The 22,117-nt window shown below is 38.1% G+C and overlaps 1 protein-coding gene across 2 annotated transcripts; it reads left to right on the top strand.

Annotated features, from left to right (window-relative positions):
* Positions 1 to 498: 498 nt before the first annotated feature.
* tmem184a (transmembrane protein 184a) lies at positions 499 to 21,632 on the top strand. Of its 2 annotated transcripts, none has more exons than XM_042393628.1 (9): positions 499 to 1,649; positions 1,899 to 2,120; positions 6,352 to 6,517; positions 7,476 to 7,566; positions 11,093 to 11,168; positions 15,224 to 15,315; positions 17,335 to 17,504; positions 17,594 to 17,791; positions 20,115 to 21,632. In XM_042393628.1, exons 2-9 carry the CDS (start codon positions 1,899 to 1,901, stop codon positions 20,342 to 20,344), a joined length of 1,245 nt encoding a protein of 414 aa, XP_042249562.1. In that variant the 5' UTR covers positions 499 to 1,649; the 3' UTR covers positions 20,345 to 21,632. The 2 variants fall into 2 exon arrangements, with proteins under 2 accessions (XP_042249562.1, XP_042249563.1); XM_042393629.1 differs by having other exon boundaries at positions 499 to 1,671.
* The last annotated feature ends 485 nt before the right edge of the window (positions 21,633 to 22,117 follow it).

Below are 22,117 nucleotides of genomic sequence, written 5' to 3'. Positions count from 1 at the left end.
TGCCTCATAATGTCACATTTCTTCTGCATCTTTTTAAACTGAAAGGATTTTACTCTTTCCTACATGCCAGTCAGTAATAAAAAGCCCTTAGGGTTGTACTCTAAGATAGAAATATATAAATCCACTTTAATTTACGCTGATCCTCTTGATTTGTGAGACAGTGACGAATGTCTTCTGGAAAACACAACTTAAAGTTTATCTGGTTTTACAGTTGGGTTTCCCCTGTGCTCTCAAAAACTGAAAAATAGTTTGCAAAATGATCATTGTTCCAGTTCCACCACTGTATGAAATGTGTATTTACCTTACTCTGTTTGTTTTGTAGTTTTTAATACTTTCTACTGTTCATTCTTTTTGTACTGTACAATGCAAATATACTAAATTGTTACATGAGGAGAATTTAGAAATAAAACAGTTCACTTCCAAAAACTTGTCTTTTTTCTGTCTTTGAAACATAATCGCCCCAGCCCCAGTGAAGGATAATTTGGATTTCGTAATGGATAAACTATTTAAGCATTGTCAAATACTGCCATTAAACTGGAAAATTGGGCCAGACCTTTTCTAATCTGGTTAAGGTCTTTGCTTTATTTATCAATTATAGCTATATTACGCTGGCTGCAATGCAGTTAAACACTCATTTAGTGTCCTTTTCAGCAAATGTCATGCCATGTATAGCGTGGTAGCCGGTTTAAACTCCCGAGAGAAAGCAGCATTGCAGAAGGTCCACAAATCTGCGAGACTGCCACTTTTTGAGCCAGGCCTTATTGGAATATAATGCATTTATAAAATGTGGGATTTTTTTATTTATTTATATACTTATGTACTAATGAATGTAGGAAATATAAACTTATGTACACAGATTTATATGAATTTGGTTATGATAGTGGCCTTAACTTTTTAAAAGTAGATTTTTTGTCTTATTCTTGTAAACATCCAATTACTAAATCATAAATATTCAGCATAATTTGCATATATTTATTACTTTTGTGAAACTTATTCCGTGTATGAAAGGTGTTAAACCGATTATGATTTCTGAGTGGTTTCTAGGACTGCAGTAGCCTATAAATGTAAGTAAATTAAAATATAAAGAATTATTAACATTCAATATCTGAACGTTGGTAATGCTGCACCTTAGGCAAGAACATACAGGCAACGTGATGACGCCACACGTCGGCTCATGGCCACGTGACCCGTGCACCTGTGCCCAACCTGTTTATCTCTGCCGCTCCTCTCGCCGCTCGGGAATAAATCCAAGTCCCCGTCGTTTACACTAAACGTTTTACTTTCAACTGGTTTCGCACAGTAAACGCTTCAGACCACCAAAGTGAATGAATGTTTTTTTGTTTTGTTTTGTTTTCTTTGGTGGTTTTTTTGCGACAGGAATTGTTTGAGTTGTTGCCGACCGACTGTGTGGACTTGGACCTCGGTCAAGGTACCTGTCTCAAACAAGGAAGTCTAGCCTATTGAGCTCTGCGTTGATGAAACCGACAGGCCCTTAGTAAATGACGGTAAATGCCCGCTGTTGACGGTTCTGAAAGGCGATTTTATCCTCGATGTTGATCCTATAACGTTGGCTTGTGTCACTCCTGGACTGTTTGTGGACAGTCTCAAGTCGACGGGATAAAGCAGCTTCCACCCTCCCCCGGGACAAGGTGAGCTGTGTCTGTGTTGACGGTAAAGCAGATCCATATCTAGTTTAAGATCACTTGAATAGCACTTGTGGGACTCTCTGTCACGTTTTCATACAATATTCTCCTCTTTAATTAATTATAACACTTTAAACTGGTTTGTTTTGTGCCCTGCAGGCAGCATGAAATCACTTGGGAATACAGTATTCTTACATTTTATCTAGAAGCCCCACATTGACCCTTTTTTTTTTTTTTTCCTGTTTTCTGTTTCAGATGAACATCTCTTTCGAGGACATGGATTCATCAGCCGAAAATAATTCTATTGTTCACCTGGCTGCACCAATTCTCCCAGACAAGTCAGATATCTCCAATATGACCATTATCCGAACAAGCAACGGGTCAATCATAGAGGACCAGATGTTTTTAAACACAATGGCTGCTCAAGGCCTCTCCGGGATATTTGTCTGGTCTGCCTTGCTCATAACATGCCACCAGGTAAGCACGTGTCATTTGGCGAGATATTTTAAACACCTCTGCTTGAAAGATCTTCAATCACTGCATCACACGGCTCTAGCGAGTATGCAGCCTCAAAGCATTGCTCTCACAGTCGTTTAAATGCGTAATCAGAGACAGTTGACAGAATGCACCTCCCTTGCCAGAGGACAACAACAAATTCTTCCATTAAGGCTTATTAGCTCACAGTTCACTGTGGTGAATTCAGCGTCACAGGCTTCACTGCTTATTTTCATAGCCACACTGACACTTTTTGTCTTATCTAGTCATGAAGTATTTCTTTCTCTCAGGGCACTTATTATTCTTTTTACCTCGCGATTGCACTGCCACACTGCATTACGGGACTGTTTTTCTTACCTCTTACAGTTAACAGAGACTATCAGATTAAAACGGGAGAAAATCCTTTAGCTGATTAAAGGACAATGAAAACACAGCAAGCACTCCCCGTGTGTGGGAAAAGATGGCCAGGCAGAGTAAATGGCTCAGCACAGGCCACCTTTACACTGCAAGCATTTCAGCGCTGTGTGTAAATGAGTGTTTTCTCTTGTGTGTGTGTGAGTTACCCACTGTGTGCAGATGATAGCTTATCATTATGGTTTTATCATTTGTAGAGAATGCAGTAGGGTGCAGTGTATTATCAGCAGGGAAATCAATTGATACTGAGATAATATTTTACAGCGTTCTAAAGGATGAGGGTGTTGTTTTGTCTGTTCACTGCTGCTTTAATGTTGCACGGCTGTAATAGTTCCCAGATTTAATTGAAGATTTTATAACCCTTATGTCCATCCAGCATCCTCAGCCTTGAAGTCAAACGCCTGGTCATAACTGTGTCGGCTGTGTGGTTTAATTAATTAATGAGTTATTATTATTTGCGTAGCTGCAAAAGCTTTTTAAGTTGCACACAAAGCATCAGCATGTTGCATCCTTTGATCCAAAAACAATCCTTGCTTAGGGATTTGTGACTCAATATCCAGCAAATTGGTTTCTATCTCTTTTAATACAGTACTTGTTTGGCCAAACACTTGCCAGCAAGACGTTTTAATTGAACAAATAAATAGGAAGTGTACCGCAGGGAGAGTGGAGCAGGTTTGCAACAGGCATCCTTTTTGTAACACAGGGTGGATAAAACGGTCTGCAGGACTTGCGTTGCAATGCTGGTGGTGTTTCATCTCACTTGGCTCCAGAGGATTGCTATAAACTCGCATTCTGAATACCAAACACAGATAGACAATGACCTCAGATCCTCTTTCCCTTAAAGATGCAGTGTGTAGATTTTAGTGGCATCTAGCGGAACGGACTCGGCAGAAATGTAATATAATGTTTATAAGTAAGTTTTAATCAGTATACAATCCCCTGAAAATAGGAATTGTTGTGTTTTCATTACCTTAGAATGAGCCCTTTATATCTACATAGGGAGCAGGTCCTCTTCCACGGAGCCTGCTATGTCACACCGCCATGTTTCTACAGTAGCCCAGAAGTTTTGCAGCCACCGTAGGTTCTCCTACATGCTTGGAAGGGAAGGGGGCTGCTAGATGCCACTAAATCCTACACACTGCACCTTTAAAGTCGCCAATACTTTTCAAACTGGTAGCCATTGGAGTGTGGCTCATTTTCTTGGTGGGCTTAGTGGTCCCTTTGCAACCTGAAGCATTTGGGATTAAGAGCAGCAGGATAGACTTATTTCCTACTGTAAAGCTGCGTCATGTTTTGCACACGGCCCTCTCATTTAGCTACAATATGTAGAATCAATCACTTCTGTTTTAGGGTATTTATCTTTTTAATATAAGGATTTCTGCCCCCTAACCATACTGTCAGTCAGGTTAATCTGAGTTCTACTCGGGCTTGAAGCCATTATTCAGCACGCAAGTATGCATTACTGTCAGGTCAGCGTTATGGAATCAGGAAGGACATAGGTGTTCTTTCGGCTTTTCAGGCAAATGGAGGGCATCATTCTGCTTCACGTCACAGGTAGAGATGGCCAAAAGCATCACACCCCCTGCCCTCACAGTAATCAGGCTTTAATGTGCAGCCTCTAATGAGCATTTAATCAAGCTGCACACGTAGAGCAGACTGAGACTCTGGATGTTGAGTGGTGGTTTGCTCCTCTAAATGTAGATCTTTAAAATTTTAAAAGTGTTCAAACCCACTGATGGTGGGTTAAAATAGTGCAAAATAATGTCAATAGCCCAAGACTGAGTGAAACTACTGTATGCAGTTATGAAAACGACTGAATCAGAAAACTTTGCAATTTCAAAAGTTTTAAATTAATAATTGTCTCTCAGTATTTCTCACAAAACAGCAAAACACTCTTAACACATTTGCAGATATTTATGATTAATAAGAAAAAAGGATGTTTGTAGGATTCCTGGCTAATGTTCTGTAAAGAAACTCCCCAGGATTGTCTGATGAGGTAACACATGAATATGGTAGTGATGTGTATGTGTGTGTGTGTGTGTTTCCTACTTTTTAGAGAGTTATTAGTCAAAAGTGTTTTGTTGTGATTACTTGGATTGCCCCCTTAAAACTCAATTAGCTGACTAATGGGTCGTAAGCATCTTTGTCGACAGAAATTTTGAGTTGATTAGTCATTTTTTTTTAAATGGCCTTTTAAGAACAATGACTCAGAGAATTGCCACGTCTCTGGCATCCCTAATACGCTTTGGTCTTTAATCAGCACTAAGTTTTAGCATTAGCATTTTCTGCATGACCGCATTCATCTGTAATACTGGAGAAACAACACAACGTAATACACTAGCAGTGAAGTAAACTATTGACATATTTCTATTAAATACCCCTTGTTGGATCAGAGATGCTGCGTGGTTGCAGCAGTTTCCCCAACAGCTTGTGTTGATCAATTTGTTCATAAACATCAGTTTGATAATCTGCAGTCATCTGTCAGCAGAGATGACTGGGAGCACTGAGAGGAGCTGTTTAAATGTACTTTGCTCACACTGTTGAAAACATATCTTCCTCTGCTGACATGCAGATCATACTGTGCTGTATTTCCTTGAGATCTGAATGGATAAATCGGTCCTTACTTCAGCTTCAACTACAGTGGCAAACTGTGCATTTCAGTAGTGATTCAGAAATTGTTGATTCATCATTTAAATGTCACTCATGAGTGTAAAAATTGTTGTATGAGGTGTTAGTTTGAAGTTGTCTAAAAGCTAAAGGTCACTGAAGAGAATGATAATCAGATTATCATCTGCCATATGCTGTGCGTATTCCCTTAAATTGTTGTGAGTTGTGTGTTTAACAAAAAAAGTGTATTCACTGATCTAATTATCTGCCTCTGTTTGTGAAGTTGAAGCTCTATGATATTAGCTGTGGCCAGTAATTTTAATGCGGGAATGTTTTACGGAGGGCATTAAAACGGGCGTTGGGCAATCTCTCTTTATTCTCTTCATTCAGCAGGCAAACCTGCTGCTGCATTTCGTCGCAGATCTTTACACAGAGAGAGAGCAGTCAGGGCGAGATCATATAAAGCCATAAATAATATCAAGCAGATAAGGGACATATTTGATTATTTGCTGTTAGCTCTCAGGAAGCTGACATATCACGTTGATCGCACCCGTGTGGTTTGTATCGCTTCACCGTCAGCACTATAGGAAAACAACCAACGTCTATGTTCCTAACTGTTGTGATACAGCAGCCAACAGGGATCCAAATAGATCTGCAATGATTTACTGATTAGTCAATCGACAGAAAATTATTCATCAACTATTATGATAATTAACTCATCGTTTTGAGTCAGTATTAAAGGAAAAAATGTCCAAATTCTCTGATTCCAGCTCCTCAAAAGTGAATATTTTGTGGTCATAATTTTCTAACATTTCATAGACCAAACAACTAGGCCTAATCATTTAACTCAAATAACAATTGACAGATTTAACAATAATGAAATTGTTAGTTGGAGCCCTGATCAAAACAAACAAATAAACTGGTATTTTGTTTGATGAACCAGAATTGTTACTGTTGATACCTAAATATGAGCCACAATCAGAAAGCCTGTATACTTTAAGTATTTTAGTAAAGGCAGGATATATTTTTCAAGGCAGTCTGTACTTTTCTATATGAGGGCTGTATCATGTTGTATTTTAATCTCGTACATCATAACCCATTTTCTCAAATCTGTAACAACGCTCACCAAAATCAGGAGAACGTGCTTGTTTACTGATGTTTTCATGTGCTTTTGTTTGTATTCTCATCGAAGATCTACACACACCTCAGATCCTACACCGTCCCCAATGAGCAGCGCTACATCATCCGTATCCTGTTTATTGTGCCAGTTTATGCCTTCGATTCTTGGCTCAGCCTGCTCTTCATCAGCAACGACCAGTACTACGTCTACTTTGATTCTATTCGAGACTGCTATGAAGGTAAGTCTCTCTCAACTTTTCCTTTTTGCTTTCTGAGAGCGTCTTCTCAGAACTGTCACAGCTGTTCCGGTGTAACACTGTCATTTATGAAGTGAGTCCCCCCTACCCGCAGGTTTCCAATGGTTGCCAGGAAATAAAAGAAACTGACCAAACTAGTTTTTCACACCAGCCATTGTTCTCATGGTAGTAGACCCTATTATTTAAGGTGTTACATTTCTAGGACGAGTTATTTTAGAAGGAAACTAGTTCATAGTGTTTCCTGAAGGAAAAACACCTACAATGTGCTTTCAGGTTGTAACACTTATTTTAAAACTTTTTCTTGATTCGTTCAGTGTAATTTACATTCAGATATTATGTAAACCATGTTCTGTAGATTATAGTTTAATTACCTTTGTACAGTGTAATTATGTCTTCAAGTTATAAGACCAAGGCACTTCACCAATGGCAAAGATGAATCACATGCAAAATTGATTACAAGTAATTTGAGAAAGGGAAAAGGAGGAAATCCATTATTCAGGAGATTAGTTTCCAGTTTGCGGGCCAATTTTGTGGCTGATTGATAGTGAAGCGCATCAGAAAGCAGGCAGACTAGAATACCACCAGCGGCTACGGCTAAAACATAATGAACCTTCTCTTGACTGGACACCATCTGCATTAGCTTCATTTAATCCCTCCTTAAATAGCAACAAAGGATTAGGAAGGGATTTCCAAGACACAGAACCCTTGGAAGCTTCTTAATGTAAGGACTGAAACATTTATTGTTCCAAACAGTAGGACTAATTATTTTTTATCGTGTGGAAGTTTTTTTTCTCCTCCTGAAATGATTGACCTTTTTTTAAATGAAGTTATATTTGAAGGTGATGAGAAATTATTCTGCAGTTTAAATCACACACATGCATGGTACACTGTGTGAAAGAAGTAACTCCTCTCTTTTTTCTTTTTTTTTTTTTTGTTACAGCATTTGTCATTTACAATTTCCTGAGCCTGTCATTTGAGTACCTGGGAGGAGAGAGTGCAATTATGTCCGAGATTCGAGGGAAGCCCATACAGTGAGTGCTCTGATACATGCACATATTTGTTTGGAAGATTTTTAGGGTATTTTTTCCAATAATAAGTTGAATCAGAAGCAATAAATAAATCACAAATGTTTCATCACCTTCTCTTTAGCTCCACTTGGGCTAACTGTTGTATGGTTTTGGCGCCATGTGTATCATCATAAAGGGTTAAAGGTGCATTTTTCTGCCCTTGAATTAGCATTTAGTTTAAAAAAAGCAGGAGAGTGAAAGTGCTGGTAATAAACAACTGCATTGTTAATCTGTGACAGTTATCCTTTATCTCTGGGCTTTTGACCGGCCCGGATAGGTTGTGTTTTATGGCTGACTCAGCCACAGGGCAGCAGCTCTTTGCCAAGTTCTTAAGACGGTGGAGACACTAATGTTGTGCCCTGATAAATGATGGCATTGTTTAACTCCAGCCAGTGGAGACACATCACAAAGTCTACATCTTGCGTTTGAATAGTTCACTGCTCTGCTTTGCTGTTACATGGCTTTCATGTAACATTTCCATAGAAATCCGATATTTTTTGTCTTAAATCCCTAAAAACTCAACAGATAATTTGTATCCCCATAATCTCCTGAAAGCAGATTATATGTTGCATAGTTTTATGGAAGGGAGAGGATAACTCATACTGTCAAAGTTCAAGTTGAGTATATTTTAATCAGTAGCATGTGAGATGAATCAGATAAGATTTATATATGCATGCCATTCTCACGGTCTTGTTAGCGTGTTAAACCATTTTAGTAGCAAATTAAGCCTATTCATACTGTAATTGCTATTGTATATCTATATTCCATTAAGTTTAATATGTCACCTTCCAATTAATAAGCTAAATTACACTGAAACTGCTAAAAAACACGCCTTAGATGTAAGTTCTGTGGAAATCAAGGCAGAGATCAATAAAAACTTTGACTGCTTTCACCCTGCTTTGTTTCTCAAATTCAATTTGACTGAATATCTATGTTGTATTTGCAAGCGATCAGGTGGCGTTTGAGTGCTTGGACATCAGTAACCTGTTTGCAGTGGTTTAACCCTCCTAATGTGTTAGAAAAGGGTTTACACCAAGTGTTCACAGGTCAAATTTGACCCGCGTTAGAATTCATTAACAAGCACTGGAAAAAAAACACTAATTATCATTCAATAAAATGTTTTACCTGCTAGGTGACTTATTAGTCATCAATAACCATAACATATATATACTTAATTTGGCATTTTATGTACCTTAGACCACATTTAACTTACATTGTACAAATTTTTAGTTTAAAATAGGCACAATTTATCTATTTTTTATTGCTTATGATGAACAGAACAGGCAAATAAGGCCATGAGATGATCTGATAAACAAAATAATTCCCAAAATAACTTGTTTATATTTATATCTTACACGTTAAAAATGTGCATGATCTGCCAGGTGTGTGGTGAGATGTGAGAAATAAAGCACAAGAAAGCCCCAGCCTATATACTGCTAACAGGGGAACAGGAGATGTGTATCTGTGTCTGTGTCAGTGTGTGTGCGTGTTTGTGCATACATATGTGTGTGTCTGTCATAGGCTACTTTTGGGGACAAATTTCATACTAAAGACCACTTAACTGGGGACGGCTTGTCCAATTGGGGACAACAGCTGTGTCCCCAAATGGGGAAAAAGTTGATTTTTGGGTCAATGGTTAAGGTTAGGGTTATGTTAAGGTTATGGTTAGGGTTAAGGTAAGTCTCCAGGAAATTAATGTAGGTCTATGTAATGTCCCCCAAAACATAACCTAGGTCAACATTTGTGTGTGTGTGTGTGTGTGTGTGTGTCTATGGGGTGGTGAGTGAAAGAGAGAGTGGGGGTGTGTGCATGGGATCATATTTGCTGCGTGCCACTCTACAATTGAATTCAAGTAGATATGCTTTCTTGGCATGAAACATAATTTTAATGTTATAACACAATATTGTTATACTATTTTTATAGGATTTCATTACTATTATTTTTGTTTTGTTGTAATTTTTGTTATTCATGATGGTTTGGCAACATTTGCTATGTATTTCTGTGCATAAACAACCCATAATTACTACCGGGTCAAATTTGACCCACAACACAACAGAAGTAACTTTTTTGTTTTATAGGCATTAAAAGACAGAAAAATGATCAAAATGTGTTTATTGTATTCAGTAGGGCATTGTAGAGGATGCAATGAAGCCTTGTTTTGATCAGAAAAAATTAAAAGTATATGTCACACATCTAAACTTGAAAACGGGTCAGATTTGACCCTAAAACAATAGGAGGGTTAAAAAAAAGAAATTAGATGTTTAGACACTAGACAAGTAATGAAATGTTGTTTTTAAAAACGGGACAATACCTTTGCACAGTCTCGATGGTTAGCAGCATGAAGAGCACCTCAAGCACTAGCTGTAGCTGACTGATAGGGAGCTGTTATTTAGCACAAGGCTAAATTAGTCCTAATCTTTCTCTCTGCTGCTGCACACTCCCTAAACTGCCTCCTAAACACAACACCACTGACCACAGAGTATCTCCGGGGTTGATGATAATAATACTGACAAATAATAGTAGCAAAGAATATTTTATACTCTATATGCTGAACAAAGAGCCTCTTCAAGAAAATCTCTAATCTGCCCTCTTTTGTCCAGTGCCTCTGTTTTGTCAGACAAGTCCAGTTTGTTGTTGATGATGATGTTTGGATTTTGCCTTTTTTAAATTCTCTGTTTCACATGACACCTTGACCTATGTTAAAATCAGAATCGGCTTTACTGGGAGCATGTTTATGCATACAAGGAATTTGACTCTGGTTTATAGTGGCTGTTGATGCACTAACACACAGTTCCAAGAACAATGTTTTGGAAAACACACAGACATGCAGCCAGAACAAGGACAACAAAGCTGAACAAAGATTAAAAAATCATTGTAAAATATTGTAAACGAACACAGTGCAAGGTGTGCTGGAATAAATAGTGAATGGGTGATGTTACTTTACTTACATAAGTTATACATAGAGTACATGTTACATATGTTTTTTTTCTATGAACCTGTTAATTGACTGGGGATAATTAGCAGCTGATCTTTCATTAGCATGATTGGCTGTTGTAAGCCTGTAACGAACTCCCAGCTGAGATATTATCATGTAGGTGGTTTTGCATGAAATATATGGACGCAATTTTTGGCAATTATCCGTGTCAATTATGACTCTCTTAACATTATAATGTGTGTGTGTGTGTTTTCTCTAACATTTGTGCTCCTACATATATGTAAATGATGTTTACAAAACACTAAAAACACCTTTCCGTACATTGCCATCAAATGCAGCACCACCCAGTAATGAACCATGCAACACACAGCCAACCAAAGCATGTAAACAAAAACATGTTAAGCAAGCCGGTGCTTCTTTTTTCTGTATTCTATCACATATGTGTTTCCATACATACATTTTAACTTGTGTCAGTTATCTGATGATAAATATATGATGTCTCGGTGTTGACATGACTTCTGTTGAATAGTGAATTATCTCCTGCTGTTTTCACAGGTCAAGTTGCCTGTATGGTACCTGCTGTCTGGTTGGAATGAGCTACTCCATCGGCTTTTTAAGATTCTGCAAACAGGTGAGCTTCAATCATCCCCTTATCTCGGCTCTAGAGACGCTCCTTTAAGCCACTGAAATAAATTTACACACATTGAAAAATACGAATACATCAAATTGTCTTGAAAGACAAACAATACTGTGCTGTAAATTACCATTTTGTCCGGATCTCCAGACTCCTTAAAAATGACAGCTGTTATAATTGGCTGTGTGCTTTTCAGAGGATAACATCCACTAGTTAAAAAAAAAAAAAAAAAAAAAAGGAAAACAAAAGCATTTGAGGCCAGGTGAAACCAGCTTGATAATAAACACAGAGAGATGATATGAGCTGTCAGCACAGAGCTCCCTCACAGTGTCTTGGGATGCTACACAAGCTCCCAGTCTAACACTGATGCAAACTGGAACTGAGAGTTGTGTCTCCAAAACAAAATACATGCTGAAGTGATTTTTTTTTTTTTCTTTTTTCTTTTTTTAATGCCTCAAGTGATAAACACTCGATGTGCCTTGACAGGAATCCTACGTGAATTGTTTTAAAAGGAAAACCTTGCAACTTCTCTCTGGTGGCATTTCTGAAATAGATGGTATTTGAAGGATAATTAACTACCAGAGCACAACTGATGATCAGTATAGAGTATTTCTAAAAAAAAGTGTATTACATTGTTGGAATACTTTTAAAAGTATACAGTAAGTGGAGTCTTCTGCTTTTAAAATGATCATCCTCATTGTTATTAAATAAACAGAAAATTACACAAATAAATATATTGAACAAATTATTAAATGCAGTTTTGCATGTCAACCTTATATTGATCCCATAATGTTGTGGCTTGAAGTTAGAAAACAGCAGTGTGTTCTCTATGAGAGAAAACTTCAGGTGAGAGGAAATTCTCATCCTGGATAAAATATCTGCAGACACGTACTGTAACTGACAGATAGGATCCTGGCAGAACAGAAGATCTGAAAGGCCTTGATCCAGTTACTGGTAAAGAACATTAAAATTCTTTGCACAAGCTTCAGTTTGTGATTAGAAGAGGCGTTAACAAATGAATCACTGATATGGAAAAGCAGCCTAGAGTTATGGTGGTTCTTGGAGATAAGGCTAGAGGATAAGCTGTTCTTGCATCCTAAACTGGTTTTTGACATTTCAGTTTTAAGTCTTTTATCATATTGTAGGACACTTTAGGGCTTTATTTTCTTGAAACTGGGCACAAGCACAGTCCTATGGACCCTAGGGGTAGCTGTGGTGCTTATTACAGCTAATGGGTGTACAAATAGATAAATAACAATAAATAAACAATCTCTCGGCACAACTGCACGTGAGTGTGACCAACTAGTTTTTTGCAATTTTGGTGGCGCAAATCAAGCGCTATTGCAGAGGATGAATCGTTAATAGTAGGTGGTTCTCTGTTCAACAGAACCAGCAGGTGAAGTCAGGTTGACTTTGAGCAATCACATGAACTCCTCTCATCCAGATTAAATGGAACAGGAGGAGAAGTTCATCTCCATTAAGCACCACAAAGTCCTAAAACACAAATATATAATTAAAAAAAAAATGCTGTCAATGGCAGAAGCTACATTTTTATTGGTTGTATTTATGATTTCATATATACCGATTCCCATCTGTTGGACTGTAATGAGGGCCATAACTTCAGTTACTTGTCTTACAATAAAATATGTTTCCATTATTACTATGTGTTACCTTATCTTGTTGTTATTTAGAGAACTCATCCTGAAAACAGCAAGAAAAGGTCGACAATAACACCAAAAATGCACAAGCTCAAAAAAAAATTGACTACCATTTAACAAAGTTCATTGCAGCTGTTTTTGCACTACACCTGGTTTTGCATCAGCATGAGAAAAGGGTTCTTAATATATTTGGCTTCTCTACTTTCTCTCTTTTCTACTCTCTCTTCCCAAATGTTATCATCAAGCAGTGGCACAAGAGTTTTTGTAAGAGTTTTCTTTTTTATGCCTCGGCGTTGGCAACAGCCACGGCTGGAGGCGTAATGTTTTCGGGTTGTCCATCCTGTTCTCTCGTGAATGTGACATCTCAGCAATGCCTTTAGGGAATTTCTTCAAATTTGGCAAAAACATCCACTTGGACTCAAGGATGAACTGATAAGAATTTGGTGGTCAAAGGTCAAGGTCACTGTGACCTCAAGAATTCATATGCTGATTATTACAAAGTTTCATTCAAATGTCTTATAGAATAAAATGATGAAGTGATGACATTTTATATCCAAATAGTCTCTAAGTGAAGCCAGCATGTTTCTCACTGGAAATTATTCATGGGAATCATACATGTCAATATAGTGATAACTTCCATTTCACCAGAAAATGTACTTAATACCTTTTTATTAAATATTATGAGTCTGAACAGGCATGGAAGTGAACTGTAGCTTGACTGGTGGGCAGAGACGTACAACTGCAAGGTGGTATTTCTAGTTTTTAGTGGCAAGAACAGAATACACAAGCAATTAATATAAAAAATTATTCATATATTTCTGGATGTTGAGAAGAGGTTTTATCAAAAGGGCCTCAGAGTTTTGTTGCGGAAATTAAAGATGCAAGAGCAGACAGAGGCACAAAGGCTTGGGGCAGTGTGTGAAGCAGCAGTACAATAAAAACAATGGTCTTGTGTTGTGATATATATATTTCAAATGTTAACAATTTAAAAGGATCAGCTTTGGAGGTCGGCATTGTAACGCACAATGTAGAGAGGTGTTGCCGTTAATTAAGACTCAGGAGAGTATGAAAAATCAGTTTTGTCAATAGTTGCCACTAGTGAACTATTGCAATGAACACTGCAGTGAAAGTATTACAAATTATAAAAAAGAAAATGCTTCAGGTCATCTTTTAATTGAAACCGCCAGCAGGTTGCTAACAGAAAACAGGAAAGTCAAATATGATGTATCTAATAGACGTGCACATTATCCTGATTTCACATTTGATGCACCGCCTTGTGATAACGAGGTTAGTCAAGCTCGCGACAAGGTGGCCTAATATCTCACGCATGTTATATAAATGTATGTAGAATCAACATATTTTCTTATCTTAATTTGTATTGAACATTATACGCTGACACTGACTTAACATGTAGCTTAGTATTAAAGTCTGTATAGAGTCCGCATGCATGAATGCAGGTACTGACTCTAAATTAAATTGAGGCAGAAACCACAGTTGACTTTTAATCCACTGGCATTATGAACGCACATTGTGTTTTGAATATCAAGCATGTCAGGAAGTATCATGCAAAATTATTTTCCCTGAGCATATTCAGAGTGACAAGCTGGCACTAGAACAGGCATAGGGCGAGCAAAGACTGTCAGTACTAAAAGCTTCAAAGCAAATCAGCAATAAAAATGATTATTGATGTCATTTTGTCAAGCCCACCACCGACTCCGGCCATTCTAAAAAGCCTCCCTCCGGCTAATCAAGTTGAACTCTCCTGGTCTGTTGCTTTCAGGTGTCGCAGCAGTGATGAGAGTTTAGAGCAGTCTCTGTCAAATTGGTTGGTTCAGGCTTCAATTCACAACACAGAGGACATCTGTCCTTCAGTCTGATATCGTATGCAGGTCTATACCCCCCCCCCCCGGTATCCTCTGTTGTCCCAGCCAGTCCCTGTTGACATCACCATGATGACATCAGCAGTAAGACGTCAGTATCAGATGCTTTACTTTCTAGGACTGAAGGAAAGACCACCTTTTTTAATTAAGTCTTATAAATTAAGGTCTCATAATTTAGTTACTGTGATAAGATAGAGATCTCAAAACATTGCATTAGGTGACAAAATTAATTAAAGTACTAAATAGCTCTATATATATATTGGTAAAAAAACAAAGAAACAAATGCATTGCCGTGATGGTGAAGGGTAGATATGCCCTCTGGTTAGGTTAAAAAAAAAAAAAGATTGGGACACATGGACACCTGCTTGTTGTCAGCGAGCAGTTATAAATCTTTTCCATCTGATTAGATGTACAAACAGGTTCAAACGTCCTTCTTCATCCTTCATCCTCCTCCTCTTTCATAGTGTCATTGCATGTTTGGGTGTCTCATACTGAATTGTAATGCATTCTCCAGGCGACTCTCCAGTTCTGCGTTGTCAAACCCATCATGGCCGTCATCACCATCATCCTGCAGGCCTTTGGCAAATATCACGATGGAGATTTTAAGTGAGCCATACCTCTTTTTTTTTTTTTTCCATTTCATTATTTCATTCATCATGTATCTTATGGATCCGTGTCATTGCCAGCAGGCTTGTTTGCTGTTTATATGCACATGGAAGCAATTTGCAAATGGAGATAATTATATTATCTCTTCACAGCAGGCACGGTGAAATGTTTAGAATTAAAAGGGGTTTCATTTCAAGCGGAAAGTTCTGAGGTCAAACTTGTGTGCAGGTACTCTAACCGCATGTTATATCACTGTCAACGCCATAATCATAGCACAGAACAGCCTCTTGGGTACCATTACTGCAAGGAATAATTCAAGAGTTTTTGAAATATGGACTAAAGAATATAATAATGCACATTTTCCCCAATCGTGGTAAGTATTCTGAAATGAAGCCTTTTAATTCTTATTGTATGTTGCGCTCAGTGAAGCACATTATTATTAAGGAGAGATGAATTGTTTCATTTCATACTATTACTTTAGATGTCAAGTGATACAAAGGATAGGGAAAAACTGCAGACTGACAAATGTAATTTTAGTGTATTTCCAGGCGTACCATATGAGCCAATAAGGGTCTCAACAGAATATGGAGAGGGTAATATATTCAATAAAATCGTCTTTAGCGTGTAATCAAAAGCTATAAAATCTGCCGCTCATAAACTCTGCCTGACTTACTTTCAGGTGCTCTTCTCCACCTCTCAGTTCAGCGTCTCTTTCTGTAGATTCAGCTGTGACAACACTTGTTTCTAAGCTACTCAGAAGACGCGCAGAGTTTAACGAGGGCTCGAGACAGACGTTTTCAATCAGCTTTGTATCATCACCCTCTTACTGTCAAGCTGAAAGACAGACACGAATAAATTCTTCCTGCTTAGTTCTCCATAGAGTTCAACAGCAAAATTAGCAGGGAGAAATAACAGTTTTTTTGGTTTTTTTTAATTCTTTCTTTAACCATGATGATTCACAGATTGTTTACTTATTCGCTTTCAGCCAACCACGCACTCTATACCGCATGCGAGTAATTAGCGTAGTCACAGCTGAGTCCTCCAGAGGCTCTCTAGAATGCAAAGAGAGTAGAAAGGCAGGCTGACAATAAAATATAGACAAATCTGCCTGTTTATTGGATGCATCCTGAAATAAGAAGGCCATGTACAAACAGGCTTTATTAACTGCTCTTTGATATAGGGAGGATGAAAAGGTTGCATTAACTGCTGCTCATGCAATATTGCTGAAATATGAAATAAAAGCTGCCGGTCTTTTTCACTCCGTCAGCCCAAAGTAACCCTAAGAGATGTCATCATATGCTTAGATAGGGACACAAATTTTAAGCAATGTCCTTAATCAGTAGTCAGCCGCATTAACAATCAATAGTCAAATAATCGTTAATAATTGATGAAATACAAGTTTTTCCATAATAAAATTGTTTTTTTAACTACTGACTATGTTCAGCTCATAATCAGTGTGCATTGGGAATTTGAAAACAGTTTGAGTAAACACCAAGTTACTTGAATTACAAATTAAATAACACAAAATAATGACTTCTCCCTCTCCCGTCTGTTGATATTCAATGATTGTCCCTGACAAAAGTATTAAAGTATTAAACACAGCAAACAATGTTGCACAACTTCCAGCTCATTGGAGAACATACATTAGGTAAGACTAGATGTGTTGCATATATCTAACAATAATTAGATATAGTTATTAGACAAGTGTCTGCCGCTCAGCTCCTCAGTGACTTTTTTTCTTCCTTGGACTGCAAGGACGTCTATTTGTTTTCCAATTTGTATAGCCCTTACGGACACTCAGCAATCACGCCTGTAACTGCATCATAGCAGTACTTTTTCTGACAGTTACACTGCACATCCCTCATCTTCTGCATTATCAGTTAACATTTTTTTTAATTGATTCAATTATTAACGGCAATTAAGCAATAATTGGCATCCCGAATGCAAGATTTTGGCCCACTGATCACAAATTTGTCATGATTAAATGACAAATATGTAACAATTGAGCTTTCTGTGCAGTGTGAACGGAGGATACCTGTACATCACAATCATCTACAACTTCTCAGTCAGTCTGGCCCTCTACGCTCTCTTCCTGTTCTACTTCGCCACGAGTGACCTGCTCAGGCCGTATGAGCCAGTGCTCAAATTCCTCACAATCAAATCTGTCATCTTCTTATCCTTCTGGCAAGGTAAGACCTCCATTCTGCTTATTTTATTGCATATTCCACTATCTTTAAAGATAAAAGTATAATTTGTCGAAAATGTTGATGCTTTCTAGGAATGGTCCTCGCCATCCTGGAACGCTGCGGCGTCATTCCCAACGCGCTCTTCATCGACGGGCAAGAGGTCGGCGCCGGCACCGTGGCAGCAGGCTGGCAGAACTTTATCATCTGCATCGAAATGTTCTTTGCTGCTATTGCGCTCCGATACGCCTTCACCTGCACCGTCTACCAGGAGAAGAAAAATGAAGTGCCAGGTGAGCACTGTAGTGTGTGAAACCTTGAAAATGTGTTAACGTGTTTCAAGGCTAATTGTCCTCCTCCCTCACAGAATAATGAGTGACACAAGCTTGAAAGTGTTAGCAGTTTTATAACCACTTCACCCTGACTGACTTTTAAAGTTAGATTTCACATCCCCGTCCCCCTGTTTTATCTGTGGATACACAAGCTGGTACGTTTCCATATTTACATATTCGTACTTTTTAATATAGTGCTGTTGTGAGCTGTATTAGTCAGGTTGGAAGTCAGCAGGGGTTGCCGTCGGCCTAAGGGCATACATTGTTACTCGTGGCTCAGAGGACAGTTGCCAGTAAAGCAAAGCAGAGGAAGATGAGACATTCAAAGCCTGAGTACAGTAACAAGCAGGGAGCAAGCAGTCCCCTTTGACGTCAATGCTGCTCGCAAGTAAAAGACAAATGGAAGGCAAGGGAAAAGCCTTCCGCAGCGATATCAATCATTCTGCCGTTTTTTTTTTTTTTTCCCTGCTGTAGGAAACCCTCTGTCCCCTAGAGCTGCTTAACATGCAGAAGTGCTGGAAGTGATGATGACAATTCAAACATTTCCATATAAACTTAATACTTGTTATTTTTTTTAAATCAAAGAAGATAATGACATAAAATTATTGGTTTTCATCAGCGGTCATTCTTCTCGCCTATATGAAAAGGTTTCCATTATTCATTGCATTTACCGTCCAGTTTAAGTTATAATAATAATGTTTCTCTAAAATGTTTGACAGCTTATTATTACATTTCCTTTTTGTGATATGTTTTATTGCTTCAAACGTCCTCTCCCTTCCTGTAACTGAACTTTTTGGCACTAACCTTATCACTATAGTTCTGTTGCTGCACCTCCCCACCTGCAGGTGTTGATGTGTGTGAATGCAGACGTTGCCACACATCTGGCTTACCGTTCCTCAGCTCCTGAAACTCAGCAGACCGTGCCTAACGGCCCCGTACCCCCCTCTCCAATCCACCTTGCCCTTCTCTTTTGCCACCTCCAGAAGCCAATTCCGACAGCACTGCCAGTGACCCTGAAACAGAAGGCTGTGGATGTCTGCCGGCTCTTGTTTTTTTGCTTTGGATACCCTTTTAGTACGGGGATGAATTCAACCTAGGTCACAGCCGGGTGCTAAGGGACCATCAGTGGAGACTTTGGATTCTGTTCAGTCCATTTATTTACTGTTGCTTGTGAAGAAGTCACAATAAGAAAAATAAATCATATCCATTTTGTGACTGTTAAATGTTACTGCTAATATGTCTTACATTTGATAGTTTACAGTATCACTTATTAATTAGTAAGTTGATCAACAGAAAATTGAAATTGAAAAATCAAGTAGAAGTATTAACAAAAGTCTGGCTTTGGCATATGAATCAGCCAAAGTGAATTAGTGAAGATTAGCTGTCTTTTCTATTTTATATCATAGTAAATTAAAGAAGCCCTGTGAAGTTTTCTTGTAAACAAACAAACTTTTATCTTTATTATCAGTGTTTCTCATTAACACATTGTGTTTCCTTGAGGTCTTCCAAAGGTTTTGAGTACATTTCTCTACAATACAATACAACAATACAACTTTAAAATTTGTATTGTTTAAATCCATGTCTGCTTGCTAGCAGGCGTCTTCCTCTCTAGCTTTGTTGGCACGTTATCACCACCGTCGATTTATGGACAGCTTGAAACCAAGGGCAGGATGTTTATTGCACTGCCCGCGTGCTTGTGAAAGTGCACAATACAAACAAAACATTGCTCCATAGCGCTCCTATTGGTCAAAAACTCCAGAGGGTATCTTTTAAATATTTTTGGGTTTTGGTCTGTTTGTTGGAGAAAACAAGCAATTTAAAGTAACACTTTGGGGTCTGGCAGCTTGTGATGGGCAGTTTTGACTGTTTTGACATTTACTTAGATTAAACAATTAATCGGTCAACAAAATAATCATTAAATCATTTGATAATGGAATTAATCATTAGCTAAGCTAATGATATACAGTATAAAAATAACATACAGCACCACTCAAAAGTTTGGGCATCCTTTCTCATTCAAGAGAATGATGTGTCCAAACTTTTGTCTGGTTTATGTATGCTGCCGGAGCACACCAGCACTCCAGAACTCCTCTAAACTCGGAAACAGCACCTTTTGTTACGCACAGTTCTTCATTTACTTCAAAGTGACGTCCCCCTCATTTGTATTCAGGTGCCCAGATTGATTGTCTTGTTTCAGGGATTTAAAACTGCAGCATAGCAGTCAAATGTTTGATTGTCTAACCATGAAACTCCCACTGTCCCCGTTCCTTTGTTATTCCCACAGAGAACATCCCCCCTATGCAGAGCATCTCCAGCGGTCTGAAGGAAACCATAAACCCTGGAGACATGGTACAGGATGCCATCCATAACTTCTCCCCAGCCTACCAGCAGTACACTCAGCAGTCCACACAGGAAGTGGTCCAGCCCAACATGAACGGAAAAATAGCCACAGGCAACAAAGGCTCCCGCAAGTCTGACAAAATCATGCTGATCACTTCCGATGATGAGTTCTAGGCATGTTTCCAGCAAGATCCAGGTGTTTGTGTCCTTGCCACCCCTATCTCTGACCCTCTGGGGAAACAGCTGTATCGCATATCACAAGAAGCTGGATTGAATCCAGGTGTTTAATTTTCATGATCCCAGTATTTAAGATGGGCTGCTTACTTCTGTCCAGTTTTAATGAATAATTTAAGCACCAAGAAGAGGATGAAATGAATAATAGTTTTGAAATTGATAGCTCAGTGACCAGAGAACTGATCTGTCTCCACCTCAGCAGTAATCACAGGAAAATGACATGTCACCTTTACTGTATCACAAAAGTATGGAGCTGCGCATTTTCTGTAAATCAAGCCGCTGGATTTTCAGCGCCGATCCTGATTCTGTTTTTGTCATTATATCAGTGCTCGCTCTCTGGCTGTCTGAAGTTTGTTCTGATTCATGCCAGTTTCAAAGAGGAGATGATTAATATGTGACTCCAGGTGGAAAAGCAGGGAAGCCAGCGATGGCTGGGAATGACACTTCATGGACCGTCTCTCGCATGTGCTTGTTTGAAGTATTTGCTGAGCATTCCTCTGCACAGTTTCCTGACAAATGGAAGAATTCATTCAAAGACACATTAGTTTTGGAGCAGGCACTTCAAACTGCAGACTATCGCGCTTCTGAATCCTTTGTATTTACCGTACCATGGACAAATTGGATTAACCAGTCTCCTACAAAGTGGGAGTTGTATTATTCTCATTAATTCTCCCAGCATGCTAAAGAGTGTAATTCAGTGCAACTAGACAGTAGTTTTAGTAGCTTCTGCACTATTGTAAACTTTCTCGTGTTCACATCACTATTTATGTTATAATTCCATATTCCAGGGATTATAAAATGATAAAATATGTACAGAATTTGATTGGTGTAATGCTTAATTGTGGTGTTTAATATGTTCTATTTGTGTAAAAAAAAAATCTCTTTGGTTTATGAATTGGAAAATGCTTAATATATGTAATGTGTGTAGTTGAGGAATAGTCAGGAGAATCAAAATCTGCTATATTGTACAATGTCAATTTTTGTCATTCAAAATGTTATCATCTTTGTTTTTGTCATATGAGACCAGTAGTGTCCAAGTTTGTGTGTCAACTCATAGTTTAAGATACCCTCTTGTGCCAATGATTGCTGCCTTTCTGGGAAAGCAGAAATGAACTTACAGTTGGGTACACAGTAATATTTGAAAATACTTTTGTCAAAAATAGTTTTGACACATGTTTCTTACTCCTGTTTGGCACTTGTGCAGAATAAAACAATTTTGCTTGTGTAACATCGCATATGTTGGAACTGAGTAATTTTGCACTTTTCAGTGAAGAAAAAAGCTTTATTTGAAAGTACAAAAAAAACAAACAAAAATAAAACAAAACACAGACACAGCAGACCTAATGTATAGGAATAATTTACCATACTTAAAATCAGAGCAGAAACAAATACAGATTTTATTTGTACATGAGGGTAGTTCATTGAGAAAACACGTAAATGAATGTAAAATAAAAATAATTTAGGTGTTTTTTTTAATAAAATTACACAAATCAATGAAATAAATACAAAATATATATGAGCAGAGTAATGACAAGTTGTGACGGGTACATATTCAGTTTATGCTGCCTTATTACTGTCCTCGCTGACAGTCATTCATTTAGTCTCAACATGTTGCCAAGAGACTAAAACAAGGAAATTCCATTTATCTCTAAAGTACAAACTTAACATAGAAACTGCTGCTGTTGAACTAACATTCAATGTATTTCATCCATT

Source organism: Thunnus maccoyii, chromosome 18, assembly GCF_910596095.1.
Source record: "Thunnus maccoyii chromosome 18, fThuMac1.1, whole genome shotgun sequence".
Classification (NCBI taxonomy): Eukaryota; Metazoa; Chordata; class Actinopteri; order Scombriformes; family Scombridae; genus Thunnus; species Thunnus maccoyii.
The sequence above is the reverse complement of the archived record's forward strand: the minus strand, read 5'-3'. Positions and strand labels throughout refer to the sequence as shown.

Excerpts from the sequence above, each read along its gene's own strand:
- tmem184a (XM_042393628.1), top strand. The coding sequence starts at position 1,899 with ATGAACATCTCTTTCGAGGACATGGATTCATCAGCCGAAAATAATTCT. Across the intron at positions 2,121-6,351 it reads TGCTCATAACATGCCACCAG|ATCTACACACACCTCAGATC; the intron begins GTAAGCACGTGT and ends TTCTCATCGAAG. Across the intron at positions 17,792-20,114 it reads GAAGAAAAATGAAGTGCCAG|AGAACATCCCCCCTATGCAG; the intron begins GTGAGCACTGTA and ends TTATTCCCACAG.